The sequence below is a fragment of the Cherax quadricarinatus genome, chromosome 44, assembly GCF_038502225.1.
Source record: "Cherax quadricarinatus isolate ZL_2023a chromosome 44, ASM3850222v1, whole genome shotgun sequence".
Lineage (NCBI taxonomy): Eukaryota > Metazoa > Arthropoda > Malacostraca > Decapoda > Parastacidae > Cherax > Cherax quadricarinatus.
Window position 1 is genome coordinate 31,499,521 of NC_091335.1, and position 21,104 is coordinate 31,520,624.

The 21,104-nt window shown below is 41.9% G+C and overlaps 1 protein-coding gene across 1 annotated transcript in view; it reads left to right on the plus strand.

Moving 5' to 3' along the window:
- Positions 1-20,157, plus strand: part of LOC138853978 (venom protease-like) — a 170,066-nt gene extending 149,909 nt beyond the window's left edge. Inside the window, exons 7-9 of the mRNA XM_070094223.1 lie at positions 3,275-3,374; positions 11,094-11,263; positions 19,436-20,157. Coding sequence (XP_069950324.1) covers positions 3,275-3,374; positions 11,094-11,263; positions 19,436-19,600 — 435 coding nt within the window. The 3' untranslated portion in view covers positions 19,601-20,157. The remainder of the gene's footprint in view (positions 1-3,274; positions 3,375-11,093; positions 11,264-19,435) is intronic.
- The last annotated feature ends 947 nt before the right edge of the window (positions 20,158-21,104 follow it).

Here is a 21,104-nt window from a genome sequence, read left to right on the forward strand (position 1 = left end):
CACCGTTGTAGCATGTTACAACACCATGCTTCCACCGTTGTAGCATGTTACAACAACAGGCTGCCACCGTTGTAGCATGTTATAACAACAGACTTCCACCGTTGTAGCATGTTACAACAACATGCTTCCACCGTTGTAGCATGTTACAACAACAGGCTGCCACCGTTGTAGCATGTTATAACAGCAGACATCCACCGTTGTAGCATGTTACAATAACAGACTTCCACCGTTGTAGCATGTTACAACAACAGACTTCCTCCGTTGTAGCATGTTACAACAACAGACTTCCACCGTTGTAGCATGTTACAATAACAGACTTCCACCGTTGTAGCATGTTACAACAACAGACTTCCACCACTGTAGCATGTTACAACAACAGACTTCCACCGTTGTAGCATGTTACAATAACAGACTTCCACCGTTGTAGCATGTTACAACAACAGACTTCCACCACTGTAGCATGTTACAATAACAGACTTCCACAATTGTAGCATGTTAAAACAACAGACTTCCACCGTGTATCATGTTACATCAAGAGACTTCCCCGTTGCAGCATGTTACATCAACAGAACTCCCCGTTGCTGCATGTTACATCAACAGACTTCCCCGTTGCAGCATGTTACATCAACAGACTTCCCCGTTGCAGCATGTTACAATAACAGACTTCCCCGTTGCAGCATGTTACATCAACAGGCTTCCTCGTTGCAGCATGTTACATCAACAGACTTCCCCGTTGCAGCATGTTACATCAACAGACTTCTCCGTTGCAGAATGTTACATCAACAGAATTCCCCGTTGTAGCATGTTACGACAACTGACTTCCCCGTTGCAGCTTGTTACGACAACAGACTTCCCCGTTGCAGCATGTTACGACAACAGACTTCAACGTTGCAGCATGTTACGACAACAGACTTCCCCGTTGTAGCATTTTACGACAACAGACTTCCCTGTTGCAGCATGTTACGACAACAGACTTCCCCGTTGCAGCATGTTACGACAACAGACTTCCCCGTTGCAGCATGTTACGACAGCAGACTTCCCCGCTGTAGCAAGTTACGACGACAGACTTCCCCGTTGTAGCATGTTACGACAACAGACTTTCCCGTTGTAACAAGTTGCGACAACAGACTTCCCCGTTGTAGCATGTTACGACAACAGACTTCCCCGTTGCAGCATGTTACGACAACAGATTTCCCCGTTGTAGCATGTTACGACAACAGACTTCCCTGTTGCAGCATTTTACGACAACAGACTTCCCCGTTGCAGCATGTTACGACAACAGACTTCCCCGTTGTAGCATGTTACGACAACAGACTTCCACCGTTGTAGCATGTTACGACAACAGACTTCCACCGTTGTAACATGTTACGACAACAGACTTCCCCGTTGTAGCATGTTACGACAACAGACTTCCCCGTTGCAGCATGTTACGACAACAGATTTCCCCGTTGCAGCATGTTACGACAACAGACTTCCCTGTTGCAGCATTTCACGACAACAGACTTCCCCGTTGCAGCATGTTACGACAACAGACTTCCCAGTTGCAGCATGTTACGACAGCAGACTTCCCCGTTGCAGCATGTACGACAACAGACTTCCCCTTTGTAGCATGTTACGACAACAGACTTCCACCGTTGTAGCATGTTACGACAACAGACTTCCCCGTTGTAGTATGTTACGACAACAGACTTCCCCGTTGTTACATGTTACGACAACAGACTTCCCCGTTGTAGCATGTTACGACAAGAGACTTTCCCGTTGTAGCATGTTACAACAACAGACTTTCCCGTTGTAGCATGTTACGACAACAGACTTCCACCGTTGTAGCATGTTACGACAACAGACTTCCCCGTTGTAGCATGTTACGACAACAGACTTCCCCGTTGTAGCATGTTACGACAAGAGACTTCACCGTTGCAGCATGTTACGACAACAGACTTCCCCGTTGTAGCATGTTACGACAACAGACTTCCCCGTTGTAGCATGTTACGACAAACAGACTTCCCCGTTGCAACATGTTACGACAACAGACTTCCCCGTTGCAGCATGTTACGACAACAGACTTCCCCGTTGTAGCATGTTACGACAACAGACTTCCCCGTTGCAGCAAGTTACGACAACAGACTTCCCCGTTGTAGCATGTTACGACAACAGACTTCCCCGTTGTAGCATGTTACGACAACAGACTTCCCCGTTGTAGCATGTTACGACAACAGACTTCCCCGTTGTAGCATGTTACGACAACAGACTTCCCCGTTGTAGCATGTTACAACAACAGACTTCCCCGTTGCAGCAGGTTACGACAACAGACTTCCCCGTTGCAGCATGTTACGACAACAGACTTCCCCGTTGCAGCATGTTACGATAACAGACTTCCCCTTTGTAGCATGTTACAACAACAGACTTCCCCGTCTGCAGCATGTTACGACAACAGACTTCCCCGTTGCAGCATGTTACGACAACAGACTTTCCCGTTGCAGCATGTTACGACAACAGACTTCCCCGTTGCAGCATGTTACGACAACAGACTTCCCCGTTGCAGCATGTTACGACAACAGACTTCCCCTTTGCAGCATGTTACGACAACGGACTTCCCCGTTGCAGCATGTTACGACAACAGACTTCTCCGTTGCAGCATGTTACGACAACAGACTTCCCCGTTGCAGCATGTTACGACAACAGACTTCCCCGTTTCAGCATGTTACGACAACAGACTTCCCCGTTGCAGCATGTTACGACAACAGACTTCCCCGTTGCAGCATGTTACGACAACAGACTTCCCCGTTGCAGCATGTTACGACAACAGACTTCCCCGTTGCAGCATGTTACGACAACAGACTTCCCCGTTGCAGCATGTTACGACAACAGACTTCCCCGTTGCAGTATGTTACGACAACAGACTTCCCCGTTGCAGCATGTTACGACAACAGACTTCCCCGTTGCAGCATGTTACGACAACAGACTTCCCCGTTGCAGCATGTTACGACAACAGACTTCCCCGTTGCAGTATGTTACGACAACAGACTTCCCCGTTGCAGCATGTTACGACAACAGACTTCCCCGTTGCAGCATGTTACGACAACAGACTTCCCCGTTGCAGCATGTTACGACAACAGACTTCCCTGTTGCAGCATGTTACGACAACAGACTTCCCCGTTGCAGCATGTTACGACACGTCACGTTTATGTTAATGACAACGTTATTTACTAATTGTTAATAGAGATCAGCAAGGTTTTATTAGTTAAATTTAAGACTTAAAATTCTGGTGTTTCAGCCAACAATCAAGCCAGTGTGTTTACCGTGGGGAAGAGAGAGCACAGAGAGTCTGGTGGATCAACAAGTTACCCTCACTGGCTGGGGTGACACAGAGTTTGGTAAGTAGCAGAAATTTTCCTCTTACATACTAATCCATACGTGTTTTTATATTAAATCGTTATTAACATGATTTTACAACCCATATTATCAATATCCAGTGACCCGGTGGCCTGGTGACCCGGTGGCCTGGTGACCCGGTGGCCTGGTGGCTCGGTGGCCTGGTGACCCGGTGGCCTGGTGACCCGGTGGCCTGGTGACCCGGTGGCCTGGTGACCCGGTGGCCTGGTGACCCGGTGGCCTGGTGACCCTGTGGCCTGGTGGCTCGGTGGCCTGGTGGCCCGGTGGCCTGGTGACCCAGTGGCCTGGTGACCCGGTGGCCTGGTGGCTAAAGCTCCCGCTTCACACACGGAGGGCCCGGGTTCGATTCCCGGCGGGTGGAAACATTTCGACACGTTTCCTTACACCTGTTGTCCTGTTCACCTAGCAGCAAATAGGTACCTGGGTGTTAGTCGACTGGTGTGGGTCGCATCCTGGGGGACAAGATTAAGGACCCCAATGGAAATAAGTTAGACAGTCCTCGATGACGCACTGACTTTCTTGGGTTATCCTGGGTGGCTAACCCTCCGGGGTTAAAAATCCGAACGAAATCTTATCTCTTATCTTATCTTATTATTGTGAAGAAGATCAGAGTGACGTGGTGACTATTCTACAAGAAATACTATCATTGAGGCCTGGTCACAGACCGGGCCGCGGGGGCGTTGACCCCCGGAACTCTCTCCAGGTAAACTCCAGGTATGCCATATTACCTTATATATAGCAAAATATACTTATAACTTATTTGAGGTTATCTTTGAATCTGTTCCTCCATTCTAAACCTATTTCCAGAAATACTTGAGATATTCTTTGTAGTTCTCTTCTCATGGGTAACTCTCACCTTGTAAAACAATAATCAGTCTCGTGAAAGTAATATTATATGGTGTGTATACCTGGAGTGTACCTGAAGTATACCTGGAAAGGGTTACGGGGGTCAACGTCCCTGCGGCCTGGTCTGTGACCAGGCCTCATGATGAATCAGGGCCTGATCAACCTGGCTGTTACTATTGGCCGCAAGCAAATCGACGTACGAACTACAGCCTGGCTGGTCAGGTACTGACTTTAGGTGCCTGTCCAGTGTCTGCTTGAAGGCAGTCAGGGGTCTATTGGTAATCCCCCTTATGTATGATAGGAGGCATATGAACAGTCTTGGGCCCCTGACCCTTACTGTGTTGTCTCTTAACGTGCTAGTGGCACCCCTGCTTTTCACTGGGGGAATGTTGCATCGTCTCCGAGTCTTATACTTGCAGAGGGAGTGATTTTTGTGTGCAAGTTTGATACTAATCCCTCTAGGATTTTCCAAGTGTATATAATGTATCTCTCTCGCCTACGTTCCAGGGAGTACTGGTTGAGGAACTTCAAGTGTTCCCAGTAATTGAGGTGTTTTATAGCAGTTATGTGTAACGTGAAGGTTCTCTGTATGATGAAATTTACCCTCCGCTCTGGTTTACTGCAGATAACATTGTTCCACCAGCAGTGTTTCCAGCAGTGTTTCCAGCAGTGTTTCCAGCAGTGTTTCCAGCAGTGTTTCCAGCAGTGTTTCCAGCAGTGTTTCCAGCCGTGTTGACACAATACTTTACAACTGGAAGCCCATATATATGACTGTAAAAAATGAAGGGGTTGAATAATTCAATTTTAAATGTTTTTTTTTTTAAATAAATTAATAGTTCCTACCACCTCCTCTTTTAATTATAAGAAGAAAGGTGAAAATATAATACAGACGAAGATAGATAGATAGATAGATAGAGAGAGAGAAAGAGAAAGAGAGAGAGAGAGAGAGAGAGAGAGAGAGAGAGAGAGAGAGAGAGAGAGAGAGAGAGAGAGAGAGAGAGCAGAACTGGAACCAGAGCTAGAGAGAAAATGCCTTCAGAGTAAGCATAAGAGAATTAGTATAATACAGACGAAGATAGAGAGAGAGAGAGAGAGAGAGAGAGAGAGAGAGAGAGAGAGAGAGAGAGAGAGAGAGAGAGAGAGAGAGAGAGAGCAGAACTGGAACCAGAGCTAGAGAGAAAATGCCTTCAGAGTAAGCATAAGAGAATTAGTATAATACAGACGAAGATAGAGAGAGAGAGAGAGAGAGAGAGAGAGAGAGAGAGAGAGAGAGAGAGAGAGAGAGAGAGAGAGAGAGCAGAACTGGAACCAGAGCTAGAGAGAAAATGCCTTCAGAGTAAGCATAAGAGAATTAGTATAATACAGACGAAGATAGAGAGAGAGAGAGAGAGAGAGAGAGAGAGAGAGAGAGAGAGAGAGAGAGAGAGAGAGCAGAACTGGAACCAGAGCTAGAGAGAAAATGCCTTCAGAGTAAGCATAAGAGAATTAGTATAAGAAAAAGCAATAATGTAACAAGTATTATCTGCTAGATTAGTCTGGAGAAGAACAGTAAAAATGCCACCGTAATAAATCTTCCCACACGAACATTTCATAATTTTCTTCATATATTGCAACTGTTTTACAGACTAAAACTAAAACACGAAACTTTATGTAAGATTTTACGAATTTATTGGTAAATCACAAATGAAACATAATTCTTGGGTATTAATATTAAATTCACCATTTAAAATCATACTTTAATACATACGAGTGGTTCCACAAGGTCAGTTCTTGGTCTTGTTGTGAGATAAGATAAGATAAGATTTCGTTCGGATTTTTAACCCCGGAGGGTTAGCCACCCAGGATAACCCAAGAAAGTCAGTGCGTCATCGAGGACTGTCTAACTTATTTCCATTGGGGTCCTTAATCTTGTCCCCCAGGATGCGACCCACACCAGTCGACTAACACCCAGGTACCTATTTGCTGCTAGGTGAACAGGACAACAGGTGTAAGGAAACGTGTCGAAATGTTTCCACCCGCCGGGAATCGAACCCGGGCCCTCCGTGTGTGAAGCGGGAGCTTTAGCCACCAGGCCACCGGGCCTGACATGACAGAAGAGACAGAGATAGATTCATCACTTCTTGCAGAAGACGTGAAACTAATGACATGACAGAAGAGATAGAGATAGATTCATCACTTCTCGCAGAAGACGTGAAACTAATGATGAGAATGATGAGGATCAGGTAAGACTACAAGGGGATCTGAACAGATGACTCCAGGAGTTTAACCCCACCAAGTGCAAAGTTACGAAGCTTGAGGAAGTACAGAGAAGACCGCACAAGGAGTACGTCCTATGAAAATGAAAGTGTTTATTTCCCTGCAAAGCTTACAATGTGTGGTTTTTACTTGTTATAAAATATTAATTACAAAGATGGCCACTAGCATGCCTAGGAAATTCGGGCTTTTCGGCTGTGGAGTCAAAGACTGCGACCCGCAGTCAGGGAAAGGAATCTTGTGGTGAGTGTTATACCGAGTACATCTGACTCACACATCAACATTATTATTATTATTATTATTATTATTATTATTATTATTATTATTATTATTATTATTATTATTATTATGATAATCAAGGGGGAAGGGCTAAACCCGTAGGATTGGATGTGGAAGGTATTCAGGTTTAAGTCAGGGAACTGGAGAACAGATCCAATTCCCTAGATCAAGAGCCCCTCACCAGCACTAAGAAACCTTCATTGAGGGTCACACGTTTACAATTGCCAGTCAAAATGTGCTGAACTTGAGACAGTCACATTCTGCCTATAATAATAAAATGCTACAAAACTATATTCTTACATGATCAATGTCACTTTGATATTTTATCTTAAATTCAAACAAATAAATTGCAACACTTCAGTCTTTAGATAAACACAGAGTTTCAAACTAATTTATTTGCTCTCACAGACTGGAACACTTGATAATTTGACAGAATTCTTGAGTCACAGACAAGGATCGAAATTATTGACTGTGGATCACCGTGGGAGTGAGTCAGCATCCTCAGTGATGGGAATCATTAAGATAAAAAGCAGCTGTCAGATAAGATAAGATTTCGTTCGGATTTTTAACCCCGGAGGGTTAGCCACCCAGGATAACCCAAGAAAGTCAGTGCGTCATCGAGGACTGTCTAACTTATTTCCATTGGGGTCCTTAATCTTGTCCCCCAGGATGCGACCCACACCGGTCGACTAACACCCAGGTACCTATTTGCTGCTAGGTGAACAGGACAACAGGTGTAAGGAAACGTGTCGAAATGTTTCCACCCGCCGGGAATCGAACCCGGGCCCTCCGTGTGTGAAGCGGGAGCTTTAGCCACCAGGCCACCGGGCCACTATTGGTGTCAGTTTAGAGGCGGAGCTGAGATGTGCCTTGAGTTTAGATATTCAAGCAACATTTTTGCAGATTATTAGACAAAAGAATTTTTAGATTTTGAAGTAAATGTTTTCAATTATTCAGTTTAAACAATTCGCTTATTATTCTACCTCAAAGCTTGAATATTACTTGGAAAAACTTATTAAAACAGTTTATTATGTTTTTTTAATTTTTAATAGAGCAACCTAATATCTCAATTTTTTAATAGTTTGAGGAATGTCACTTCTCATTCACCCCATCTGTGGCTACACTTAAAAATAAGTTGCCCACATATGCTCTCAGGCAAGTGTACGTCGTTGTCTTAAGAGGCGAGATGAGGAACACACTTGAGACGATAATCCCAGACAAAGTCCAGCAAAGTAAACTTTAGACGATCCTCCCAGACAAAGTCCAGCAAAGTAAACTTTAGACGATCCTCCCAGACAAAGCCCAGCAAGGTAAACTTTAGACGGTCCTCCCAGACAAAGTCCAGCAAGGTAAACTTTAGACGATCCTCCCAGACAAAGTCCAGCAAGGTAAACTTTAGACGATCCTCCCAGACAAAGTCCAGCAAGGTAAACTTTAGACGATCCTCCCAGACAAAGCCCAGCAAAGTAAACTTTAGACGATCCTCCCAGACAAAGCCCAGCAAGGTAAACTTTAGACGGTCCTCCCAGACAAAGTCCAACAAGGTAAACTTTAGACGATCCTCCCAGACAAAGCCCAGCAAGGTAAACTATAGACGATCCTCCCAGACAAAGTCCAGCAAGGTAAACTTTAGACGATCCTCCCAGACAAAGTCCAGCAAGGTAAACTTTAGACGATCCTCCCAGACAATGTCCAGCAAGGTAAACTTTAGACGATCCTCCCAGACAAAGTCCAGCAAGGTAAACTTTAGACGGTCCTCCCAGACAAAGTCCAGCAAGGTAAACTTTAGACGATCCTCCCAGACAAAGTCCAGCAAGGTAAACTTTAGACGATCCTCCCAGACAAAGTCCAGCAAGGTAAACTTTAGACGATCCTCCCAGACAAAGTCCAGCAAGGTAAACTTTAGACGGTCCTCCCAGACAAAGCCCAGCAAGGTAAACTTTAGACGATCCTCCCAGACAAAATCCAGCAAGGTAAACTTTAGACGGTCCTCCCAGACAAAGTCCAACAAGGTAAACTTTAGACGATCTTCCCAGACAAAGTCCAGCAAGGTAAACTTTAGACGATCCTCCCAGACAAAGTCCAGCAAGGTAAACTTTAGACGATCCTCCCAGACAAAGTCCAGCAAGGTAAACTTTAGACGATCCTCCCAGACAAAATCCAGCAAGGTAAACTTTAGACGATCCTCCCAGACAAAGTCCAGCAAGGTAAACTTTAGACGATCCTCCCAGACAAAATCCAGCAAGGTAAACTTTAGACGGTCCTCCCAGACAAAGTCCAGCAAGGTAAACTTTAGACGATCCTCCCAGACAAAGTCCAGCAAGGTAAACTTTAGACGATCCTCCCAGACAAAGTCCAGCAAGGTAAACCTTAGACGATCCTCCCAGACAAAATCCAGCAAGGTAAACTTTAGACGGTCCTCCCAGACAAAGTCCAACAAGGTAAACTTTAGACGATCCTCCCAGACAAAGTCCAGCAAGGTAAACTTTAGACGATCCTCCCAGACAAAGTCCAGCAAGGTAAACTTTAGACGATCCTCCCAGACAAAGTTCAGCAAATTAAACTTTAGACGATCCTCCCAGACAAAGTTCAGCAAGGTAAACTTTAAACGATCCTCCCAGACAAAGTTCAGCAAGGTAAACTTTAGACGATCCTCCCAGACAAAGTTCAATAAGGTAAACTTTAGACAATCCTCCCAGACAAAGCCCAACAAGGTAAACTTTAGACGATATTCCCAGACAAAGTCCAACAAGGTAAACTTTAGACGATCCTCCCAGACAAAGTCCAACAAGGTAAACTTTAGACGATCCTCCCAGACAAAGTCCAACAAGGTAAACTTTAGACGATCCTCCCAGACAAAGTCCAATAAGGTAAACTTTAGACAATCCTCCCAGACAAAGTCCAATAAGGTAAACTTTAGACGATCCTCCCAGACAAAGTCCAACAAGGTAAACTTTAGACGATCCTCCCAGACAAAGCCCAACAAGGTAAACTTTAGACGATCCTCCCAGACAAAGTCCAACAAGGTAAACTTTAGACGATCCTCCCAGACAAAGTCCAATAAGGTAAACTTTAGACGATCCTCCCAGACAAAGTCCAACAAGGTAAACTTTAGACGATCCTCCCAGACAAAGCCCAACAAGGTAAACTTTAGACGATCCTCCCAGACAAAGTCCAACAAGGTAAACTTTAGACGATCCTCCCAGACAAAGCCCAACAAGGTAGACTTTAGACGATCCTCCGAGACAAAGCCCAACAAGGTAAACTTTAGACGATCCTCCGAGACAAAGCCCAACAAGGTAGACTTTAGACGATCCTCCCAGACAAAGCCCAACAAGGTAAACTAATGCTGCTGACCACCAGATAATACGTGACCTACTGAGTCACACATTCATCATTGCAGTCGCAATTATAGATTCATTTGGTGTGTCAAGCTAGACCATTAGGCAACGAATACATGTCAGAATGAAATCCATCAAAGAATCTCAGCCCCAAAAAAGCTAACCTAACGTAATTTATCAATTTATATGATAAAGGGACTATCTGAAGGTGTATCCAAAAATACGGTGCCCAGTGGCTTGGTGGCAGAAGCTCTCGCTTCACACGGTGAGGGTCCGGGTTAGATTTCCAGCAAAGGGGTGGAAACATCGGACGTGTTTCCTTACACCGGTTGTCTATGTTCACCCACCAGTAAATTGGATACCTGTGTTAGTGGGCTGGTGTGGGTCGCATCCTGGGACCAAACTGACCTAATCTGCGGGAAATACTCAGCATAACCAGGGGCTTTCTATATAGTAGTATGTCACTGATGTCAGCTAGGCCTGTATACCTTGCACATATAGTAAATAAAGTTATTATTATTATTATTATTATTATTATTATTATTATTATTATTATTATTATTATTATTATTATTATTATTATTATTATTATTATTATTATATCCAGGCTGCAAGATGCATAATACTTTTACCCGCTGAAGATTTTTCCCAACAGGTGGATTTAAATATTTTTAACGTGAGGTTAAACGGGAATCAAAAATTCTTATTATTTCAAGTATAAAATGGATTAATCTGTATCTAATCACTTCAATTGCACTCTCAGCCGCTGTCATGTTAAAAGATACCATCAGGGGGAAAAATTATAATAATTCTGCCAACCACTAAAAGATCCCTCTCTAGGGGATACCTGTTAATAATGCTCTGTTATCTTAAACATTTTACGTTTTGTAAAACTTAACTCTTTTCTGAAGTTCCAATATTACAAAAAATATATTTATTCTGCTGCAACAGTAATATATAATGGAGGTAATTATTCCTCAGGTGGATCACCAAGTTCCGTAATGCAGGAAGTGAACGTGACAGTGTTCAGTTCCCAAGAGTGTGACAAGAGCTACTCAACTCTGCTAGATTATTCCATTTCCTGGCCTCGGGGAATTAATGATAACATTATATGTGCAGGAGACCGTAATGGAGGACGAGACGCTTGTCAGGTAACACAAATATCTGTGACTTGGAATGTTTACTAAAACCATCCTCGACCTTTGTAAGGCATTTGTAGTATTATTCTTAATAGTCTACATAAAACTGTCAGTGAAGGAATATCTAGAAATCTATGAGAAAAAGGTTTATGAAATGACTTAGCAAGAATTAGATCAGTTCACTGGTCGGTATTCATTTTCTTGCCAATGATATTACACTATTTTTAAAGGTAAGTTTGTGGTGCTGATTGCTAATATGTCATCGGTTTTGCTTGATTGGCTCTATTATTTTATTATTTATTAACACATCGGCTGTTTCCCACCAAGGCAGGGTGTTCCGATGAAGAAAAACTTTCATCATCATTCACTCCATCACTGTCTTGCCAGAGGCATGCTTAAACTACAGTTATAAAACTGCAACATTAACACCCCTCCTTCAGAGTGCAGACACTGTACTTCCCATCTCCAGGACTCAAGTCCGGCCTGCCAGTTTCCCTGAATCCATTCATAAATGTTACTTTGCTCACACTCCAACAGCACGTCAAGTCCTAAAAACCATTTGTCTTCATTTCGTCCTATCTAACACACTCAAGCATGCTTGCTGGACGTCCAAGCCCCTCGCACACAAAACCTCCTTTACCCCCTCCCTCCAGCCTTTCCTATGTTAACCTCTACCCCACCTTCCCCCCACTACAGATTTATACACTCTCGAAGTCATTCCATTTCTTTCCATCCTCTCTACGTGTACGATTGGCTCTAGTTTTTGACAAATTTAGTTTCCCACTGGAAACATTAAAGAAGTTAAAAATATATTGTTAAGGTCAATGCACACGTAAGACGCTCCTCGTTTCGTGGTTTGTTGCAATCAGATGGCCCCTGCCTCGCTTCACCCTCGGCTGTTCTGGGCGTCTCCAGACACACAAAAGATATGTTGATTTCAGCAGTTTTCCCTTCCTTGCCAAACTTCAACAGGAAGCAATGCAGGATGCTTGATTTCTTGTTGTCTGTGCATAGACGACAATTTATGCTATCTTTAACATGGTGATAAAGTGGGTGCAGTTTCAACACTGGTCTCATGCAAGGAAGTGGCGTGTCTATGACACACGCTGGTCATATGCTTCCAATTAAAGTGCTGATGCAAAAGCAAACAAGACGCCATTGCCCTTTCTGAGAGGGTCCTCCCTCAAGACTGAAAGGGGCTGAAAAGAGCTGAAAGGGGCTGATAACCCCTCCTGGAGAAAATTTCTCCACACATCCTGTTCCTCACTGATCTCAAAGATTATGTGGAAATCTGTCTAGATGGCTATAATAATTGTCTGCATTGTGATGACCCAACAAGTTCTTCACAACTGACACATAACTGCGCGATGCAACAACTTCAACACCATTCATACATTCTGTGAAATTAGAATCCCTCATAAGCTTTTGAATGTGAGGGCCATAGAAAATTCCAGTTTCCAGTTTTTTCATACTTAGTCCAGGGAAAGATCTACAAATGTATTTGAAGCACTTGCATTCTTTGCCCAAGGCCTTAACGAACTGCTTCATTAGCCCTAATTTTATTTCGAGTGGTGGTAGAATAATGTTATCCATGTCAACCAATAGCTCGTTAATGATGTTTGCTGCACTTACAGTCATGTTTTCTCTCGATGCCCATGTCACTTTTATTCAATGATCTGCTTTCGCCCTACTGTCCCTCAAACAGATGCAACAAGAGTAGTTTTTATACCCACTCTGTTGCCCAAGCAAGAAGTTTACCATCTTCATATCAACATTTATAGACATCTTGTGCTCATGATAGCAAAGCTTCTGTGAGACCATTTGGATATTCTCGTATCTTTCTTTAAGTTTTGTTGAGTGAACAACAATCTCCTGGAGTGATAAAAGAGAAAAAGTTAGCTTATGAGAGGTATTTACAAAACAGAAGTGTTATAAGAAGAGTAGAGTATATGGAGAGTAAAAGAAAGGTGAAGAGAGTGGTGAGAGAGTGCAAAAAGAGAGCAGATGATGGAGTGGGAGAGGCACTGTCAAGAAATTTTAATGAAAATAAGAAAAAATTTGGGAGTGAGTTAAACAAGTTAAGAAAGCCTAGGGAAAGTATGGATTTGTCAGTTAAAACAGAGTAGGGGAGTTAGTAGATGGGGAGATGGAGGTTTTGGGTAGATGGCGAGAATGTTTTGAGAAACTTTTAAATGTCGACGAAGAAAGGGAGACGGTAATTTCATGCACTGGCCAGGGAGGTATACCATCTTTTAGGAGTGAAGAAGAGCAGGATTTGAGTGAGGGGAAGGTACGTGAGGCATTACGTAGAATGAAAAGGGGTAAAGCAGCTGGAACTGATGGGATCATGACAGAAAGGTTAAAAGCAGGGGGGGATATAGTGTTGGAGTGGTTGGTATTTTTGTTTAATAAGTGTTTGAAAGAGGGGAAGGTACCTAGGGATTGGCGGAGAGCATGTATAGTCCCTTTATATAAAGGGAAGGGGGACAAAACAGATTGAAAAAATTATAGAGGAATAAGTTTACTGAGTATACCAGGAAAAGTGTACGGTAGGGTTATAATTGGAAGAATTAGAGGTAAGACAGAATGTAGAATTGCGGATGAGCAAGGAGGTTTCAGAGTGGTTAGGGGATGTGTAGATCAAGTGTTTACATTGAAGCATATATGTGAGCAGTATTTAGATAAAGGTAGGGAAGTTTTTATTGCATTTATGGATTTAGGAAAGGCATATCATAGAGTGGATAGGGGAGCAATGTGGCAGATGTTGCAAGTATATGGAATAGGTGGTAAGTTACTAAATGCTGTAAAGAGTTTTTATGAGGATAGTGAGGCTCAGGTTAAGGTGTGTAGAAGAGAGGGAGACTACTTCCCGGTAAAAGTAGGTCTTAGACAGGGATGTGTAATATCACTATTGTTGTTTAATATATTTATAGATGGGGTTGTAAAAGAAGTAAATGCTAGGGTGTTCGGGAGAGGGGCGGGATTAAATAATGGGAAATTAAATACAAAATGGGAAGCGACACAGTTACTTTTTGCTGATGATACTGTGCTTATGGGAAATTCTAAAGAAAAATTGCAAAGGTTAGTGGACAGGTTTGGGAGTGTGTGTAAAGGTAGAAAGTTGAACGTGAACACAGAAAAGAGTAAGGTGATGAGGGTATCAAATGATTTAGATAAAGGAAAATTGGATATCAAATTGGGGAGGAGTGTGGAAGAAGTGAATGTTTTCAGATATTTGGGAGTTGACGTGTCAGCGGATGGATTTATGAAGGATGAGGTTAATCATAGAATTGATGAGGGAAAAAAAGTGAGTGGTGCATTGAGGTATATGTGGAGTCAAAAAACGTTATCTATGGAGGCAAAGAAGGGAATGTATGAAAGGATAGTAGTACCAACACTCTTACATGGGTGTGAAGCTTGGGTTGTAAATACAGCAGCGAGGAGGCTGTTGGAGGCAGTGGAGATGTCCTGTCTAAGGGCAATGTGTGGTGTAAATATTATGCAGAAAATTCGGAGTGTGGAAATTAGGAGAAGGTGTGGAGTTAATAAAAGTATTAGTCAGAGGGCAGAAGAGGGGTTGTTGAGGTGGTTTGGTCATTTAGAGAGAATGGATCAAAGTAGAATGACATGGAAAGCGTATAAATATGTAGGGGAAGGAAGGCAGAGTAGGGGTCGTCCTCGAAGAGGTTGGAGGGAGGGGGGTAAAGGAGGTGTTGTGGGTGAGGGGCTTGAACTTCCAGCAAGCGTGCGTGAGCGTGTTAGACAGGAGTGAATGGAGACAAATATAGTGTGAGCAGGAGTGTGAGCAGGAGTGTGAGCAGGGTAATATTTAGTGAAGGGATTCAGGGAAACCGGTTATTTTATATAACCAGACTTGACTTCTAGAAATGGGAAGTACAATGCCTACACTCTAAAGGAGGGGTTTGGGATATTATCAGTGTGGAGGGATATATTGTGTAATTTTATACGTATATGCTTCTAAACTGTTGTATTCTGAGCACCTCTGCAAAAACAGTAATTATGTGTGAGTGAGGTGAAAGTGTTGAATGATGATGAAAGTATTTTCTTTTTAGGATTTTCTTTGTTTTTTTGTCACCCTGCCACGGAGGGAGACGGCCGACTTGTTGAAAAATATATATATATATATATATATATATATATATATATATATATATATATATATATATATATATATATATATATATATATATATATATATATATATATACATATATATATATATATAAATATAAATATATATATATTTTATTACTATCACACTGGCCGATTCCCACCGAGGCAGGGTGGCCCGAAAAAGAAAAACTTTCACCATCATTCACTCCATCACTGTCTTGCCAGAAGGGTGCTTTACACTACAGTTTTTAAACTGCAACATTAACACCCCTCCTTCAGAGTGGAGGCACTGTACTTCCCATCTCCAGGACTCAAGTCCGGCCTGCCGGTTTCCCTGAACCCCTTCATAAATGTTACTTTGCTCACACTCCAACAGCACGTCAAGTATTAAAAACCATTTGTCTCCATTCATTCCTATCAAACACGCTCACGCATATCTGCTGGAAGTGAGAGCCCCTCGCACACAAAACCTCCTTTACCCCCTCCCTCCAACCTTTCCTAGGCCGACCCCTACCCCGCCTTCCTTCCACTACAGACTGATACACTCTTGAAGTCATTCTGTTTCGCTCCATTTTCCCTACATGTCCGAACCACCTCAACAACCCTTCCTCAGCCCTCTGGACAACAGTTTTGGTAATCCCGCACCTTCTCCTAACTTCCAAACTACGAATTCTCTGCATTATATTCACACCACACATTGCCCTCAGACATGACATCTCCACTGCCTCCAGCCTTCTCCTCGCTGCAACATTCATCACCCATGCTTCACACCCATATAAGAGCGTTGGTAAAACTATACTCTCATACATTCCCCTCTTTGCCTCCAAGGACAAAGTTCTTTGTCTCCACAGACTCCTAAGTGCACCACTCACTCTTTTCCCCTCATCAATTCTATGATTCACCTCATCTTTCATAGACCCATCCGCTGACACGTCCACTCCCAAATATCTGAATACATTCACCTCCTCCATACTCTCTCCCTCCAATCTGATATTCAATCTTTCATCACCTAATCTTTTTGTTATCCTCATAACCTTACTCTTTCCTGTATTCACCTTTAATTTTCTTCTTTTGCACACCCTACCAAATTCATCCACCAATCTCTGCAACTTCTCTTTAGAATCTCCCAAGAGCACAGTGTCATCAGCAAAGAGCAGCTGTGACAACTCCCACTTTGTGTGTGATTCTTTATCTTTTAACTCCACGCCTCTTGCAAAGACCCTCGCATTTACTTCTCTTACATCCCCATCTATAAATATATTAAACAACCACAGTGATATCACACATCCCTGTCGAAGGCCTACTTTTACTGGGAAATAATTTTCCTCTTTCCTACATACTCTAACTTCAGCCTCACTATCCTCGTAAAAACTCTTCACTGCTTTCAGTAACCTCCCTCCTACACCATACACTTGCAACATCTGCCACATTGCCCCCCTATCCACCCTGTCATACGCCTTTTCCAAATCCATAAATGCCACAAAGACCTCTTTAGCCTTATCTAAATACTGTTCACTTATATGTTTCACTGTAAACACCTGGTTCACACACCCCCTACCTTTCCTAAAGCCTCCTTGTTCATCTGCTATCCTATTCTCCGTCTTACTCTTAATTCTTTCAATAATAACTCTACCATACACTTTACCAGGTATACTCAGCAGACTTATCCCCCTATAATTTTGCACTCTCTTTTATCCCCTTTGCCTTTATACAAAGGAACTATGCATGCTCTCTGCCAATCCCTAGGTACCCTCTTCCATACATTTATTAAATAATTGCACCAACCACTCCAAAACTATATCCCCACCTGCTTTTAACATTTCTATCTTTATCCCATCAATCCCAGCTGCCTTACCCCCTTTCATTTTACCTACTGGCTCACGAACTTCCCCCACACTCACAACTGGCTCTTCCTCACTCCTGCAAGATGTTGCTCCTCCTTGCCCTATACACGAAATCACAGCTTCCCTATCTTCATCAACATTTAACAATTCCTCAAAATATCCCCTCCATCTTCCCAATACCTCTAACTCTCCATTTAATAACTCTCCTTTCCTATTTTTAACTGACAAATCCATTTGTTCTCTAGGCTTTCTTAACTTGTTAATCTCACTCCAAAACTTTTTCTTATTTTCAACAAAATTTGTTGATAACATCTCACCCACTCTCTCATTTGCTCTCTTTCTACATTGCTTCACCACTCTCTTAACCTCTCTCTTTTTCTCCATATACTCTTCCCTCCTTGCATCACTTCTACTTTGTAAAAACTTCTCATATGCTAACTTTTTCTCCCTTACTACTCTCTTTACATCATCATTCCACCAATCGCTCCTCTTCCCTCCCGCACCCACTTTCCTGTAACCACAAACTTCTGCTGAACACTCTAACACTACATTTTTAAACCTACCCCATACCTCTTCAACCCCATTGCCTATACTCTCATTAGCCCATCTATCCTCCAATAGCTGTTTATATCTTACCCTAACTGCCTCCTCTTTTAGTTTATAAACCTTCACCTCTCTCTTCCCTGATGCTTCTATTCTCCTTTTATCCCATCTACCTTTTACTCTCAGTGTAGCTACAACTAGAAAGTGATCTGATATATCTGTGGCCCCTCTATAAACATGTACATCCTGAAGTCTACTCAACAGTCTTTTATCTACCGATACATAATCCAACAAACTACTGTCATTTCGCCCTACATCATATCTTGTATACTTATTTATCCTCTTTTTCTTAAAATATGTATTACCTATAACTAAACCCCTTTCTATACAAAGTTCAATCAAAGGGCTCCCATTATCATTTACACCTGGCACCCCAAACTTACCTACCACACCCTCTCTAAAAGTTTCTCCTACTTTAGCATTCAGGTCCCCTACCACAATTACTCTCTCACTTGGTTCAAAGGCTCCTATACATTCACTTAACATCTCCCAAAATCTCTCTCTCTCCTCTGCATTCCTCTCTTCTCCAGGTGCATACACGCTTATTATGACCCACTTCTCGCATCCAACCTTTACTTTAATCCACATAATTCTTGAATTTACACGTTCATATTCTCTTTTCTCCTTCCATAACTGATCATTCAACATTACTGCTACCCCTTCCTTTGCTCTAACTCTCTCAGATACTCCAGATTTAATCCCATTTATTTCCCCCCACTGAAACTCCCCTACCCCCTTCAGCTTTGTTTCGCTTAGGGCCAGCACATCCAACTTCTTTTCATTCATAACATCAGCAATCATCTGTTTCTTGTCATCCGCACTACATCCACGCACATTCAAGCATCCCAGTTTTATAAAGTTTTTCTTCTTCTCTTTTTTAGTAAATGTCTACAGGAGAAGGGGTTACTAGCCCATTGCTCCCGGCATATATATATATATATATATATATATATATATATATATATATATATATATATATATATATATATATATATATATATATATATGTCGTGCCGAATAGGCAGAACTTGCGATCTTGGCTTAAATAGCAATGCTCGTCTTGCCATATAGGACAAGCGAAAATTTGTGTATGCAATAATTTGATATATTTATATCAAATATACTGTAACTACTGGACTCTTGTCCAGTACTTACAGTATATTTATGTTAACTCTGATAGCAAGAGACTTTCTATTTTTTTTTTTCTAAATAAAAGTTATGAAAACTTTTACAAGTGATGGAGTAAGCAACAACCCGAAGATTCTTTGGGAGAAATTTTAATTAATTTTTTGTTTTAAGATCCTTTCATATTAAAAATAACCCTTTCACTCTAAAGTGACTTGGCAGACACTCTAGTGGTTCTCACTAAAGGCAAACTTCCTGAGCAAATTCCTTACAGACATGTTCCACCGGTTGACGTTATTAAAGAAATCCTACAGATGTACTCATAGAGGAAACCCTACAGCGGACCACAGTGGTAGGATATCCTGCGATATTTCCCCATCTTATTATTTCTTTATCTTTCTCATTATGCTCTACAACTTCTTGCAATGATCAATAAACTGATTACATTATGTGTGTATTTCTGTTACATCTCCCATAGGGTGACTCTGGTGGACCTATCGTGTCTCGTAACTCAGCTGGGCGCTTCACCTTGGCTGGTATTGTGTCACGTGGGTATGTTTGTGGTCACAAGGACTTCCCTGGTCTATATGTCAACATCCGTCACTCTCCCTACCTCGCCTGGATCAAGAACATCGTATTTTAAACAACATGAACTAAAACCTTTCTGGAATGCTTAATGTCTTCGAGAATCTCATTGTTTGGAGAGAATTAAGAGCATTAATTCTAAATTATAATGGCGCTTTCTCTTATAGGATAAACAGGAACATTAGACTCGATATTTATACATGGAATGAATATCGTGGATGTGATAGAAATATAAATCTGCTCTACATAATATATACTATTGTGCTACGATAGTTTCAAAAAACAAACTTGTGGATATTGGAAGTTGAAATGGAAAGTATTCTAGTTTATTTCATTACCTTATTTTTCTCATGTGTCGCCAAGATGATTCTACTGGACGATTTTTTTCCTTATGCCTGATATATGGGTTTCACTTTATTGTAAGAGATTATTCTTTGAACATCTTTCTTCAATGTTTATTTTTTCAATCACCTTCTAATCTTGACTGATTATATATGGGAATGAATTAAGATTACTCTATGATCTTTTAATTCATTAATTTGATAGTAATTTTAATTATTATTATTATTGTTTTTATAGTTATTTTAACAGGAAAAAAATTATTAATGATATCAAGATGGCGTTTGAAGTAACCTTAAAAAATCATTTGTTTAAAGGAGTAGAATATTAATAATAATTATTTAATAAACTTTAAGGATAATACATAGTCAACTAAATCTTCGAATGGGTCACTCAAAACAATATGAAGTTCAACGACGAGAAATTTCAACTAATCACATATGGAAAACTTCAAAAAATTAAATGTGTCAAGGTATATCACAAATTCTAACCATACAATAGAGTGGAAAAGTAATGTGAAGGACCTGGGAGTGATAATGTCAGAGGATCTCGTCTTCAAATACCACAACGATGTATCTACCTCATCTGCAAGGAAAATTATATGATGGAAAATGTACAGAGAACCTTCACGGTGCTCATAACGGAGATAAAACACCTCAATTACTGGGAGCGCTTTAAGTTCCTGAACTTGTACTCCCTGGAACGCAGGCGGGAGAGATACATGATTATATACACCTGGAAAATCCTAGAGGGACTAGTACCTAACTTGCACACGAAAATCACTCACTACGAAAGGAAAAGACTCAGCAAACGATGCAACATCCCACCAATGAAAAGCAGGGTTGTCACTAGCACGTTAAGAGACAATACAATAAGTGTCAGGGGCCCGAGACTGTTCAACTGCCTCCCAGCATACATAAGGGGAATTACCAATAGACCCCTGGCAGTCTTCAAGCTGGCACTGGAAAAGCACCTAAAGTCAGTTCCTGATCAGCCGGGCTGTGGCTCGTACGTTGGATTGCGTGCAGCCAGCAGTAACAGCCTGGTTGATCAGGCTCTGATCCACCATGAGTCCTGGTCACAGAGCAGGCCGCGGGGACGTTGGCCCCCGGAACTCTCTCCAGGTAAACTCTATAAAAAAAAAAAGGATTATTTGGTGTTCTGGTAGCGGGGAGTAAATGATACGTCTTCTTCTCAGGCTTCTTACTTTATTGTTAAGTCGT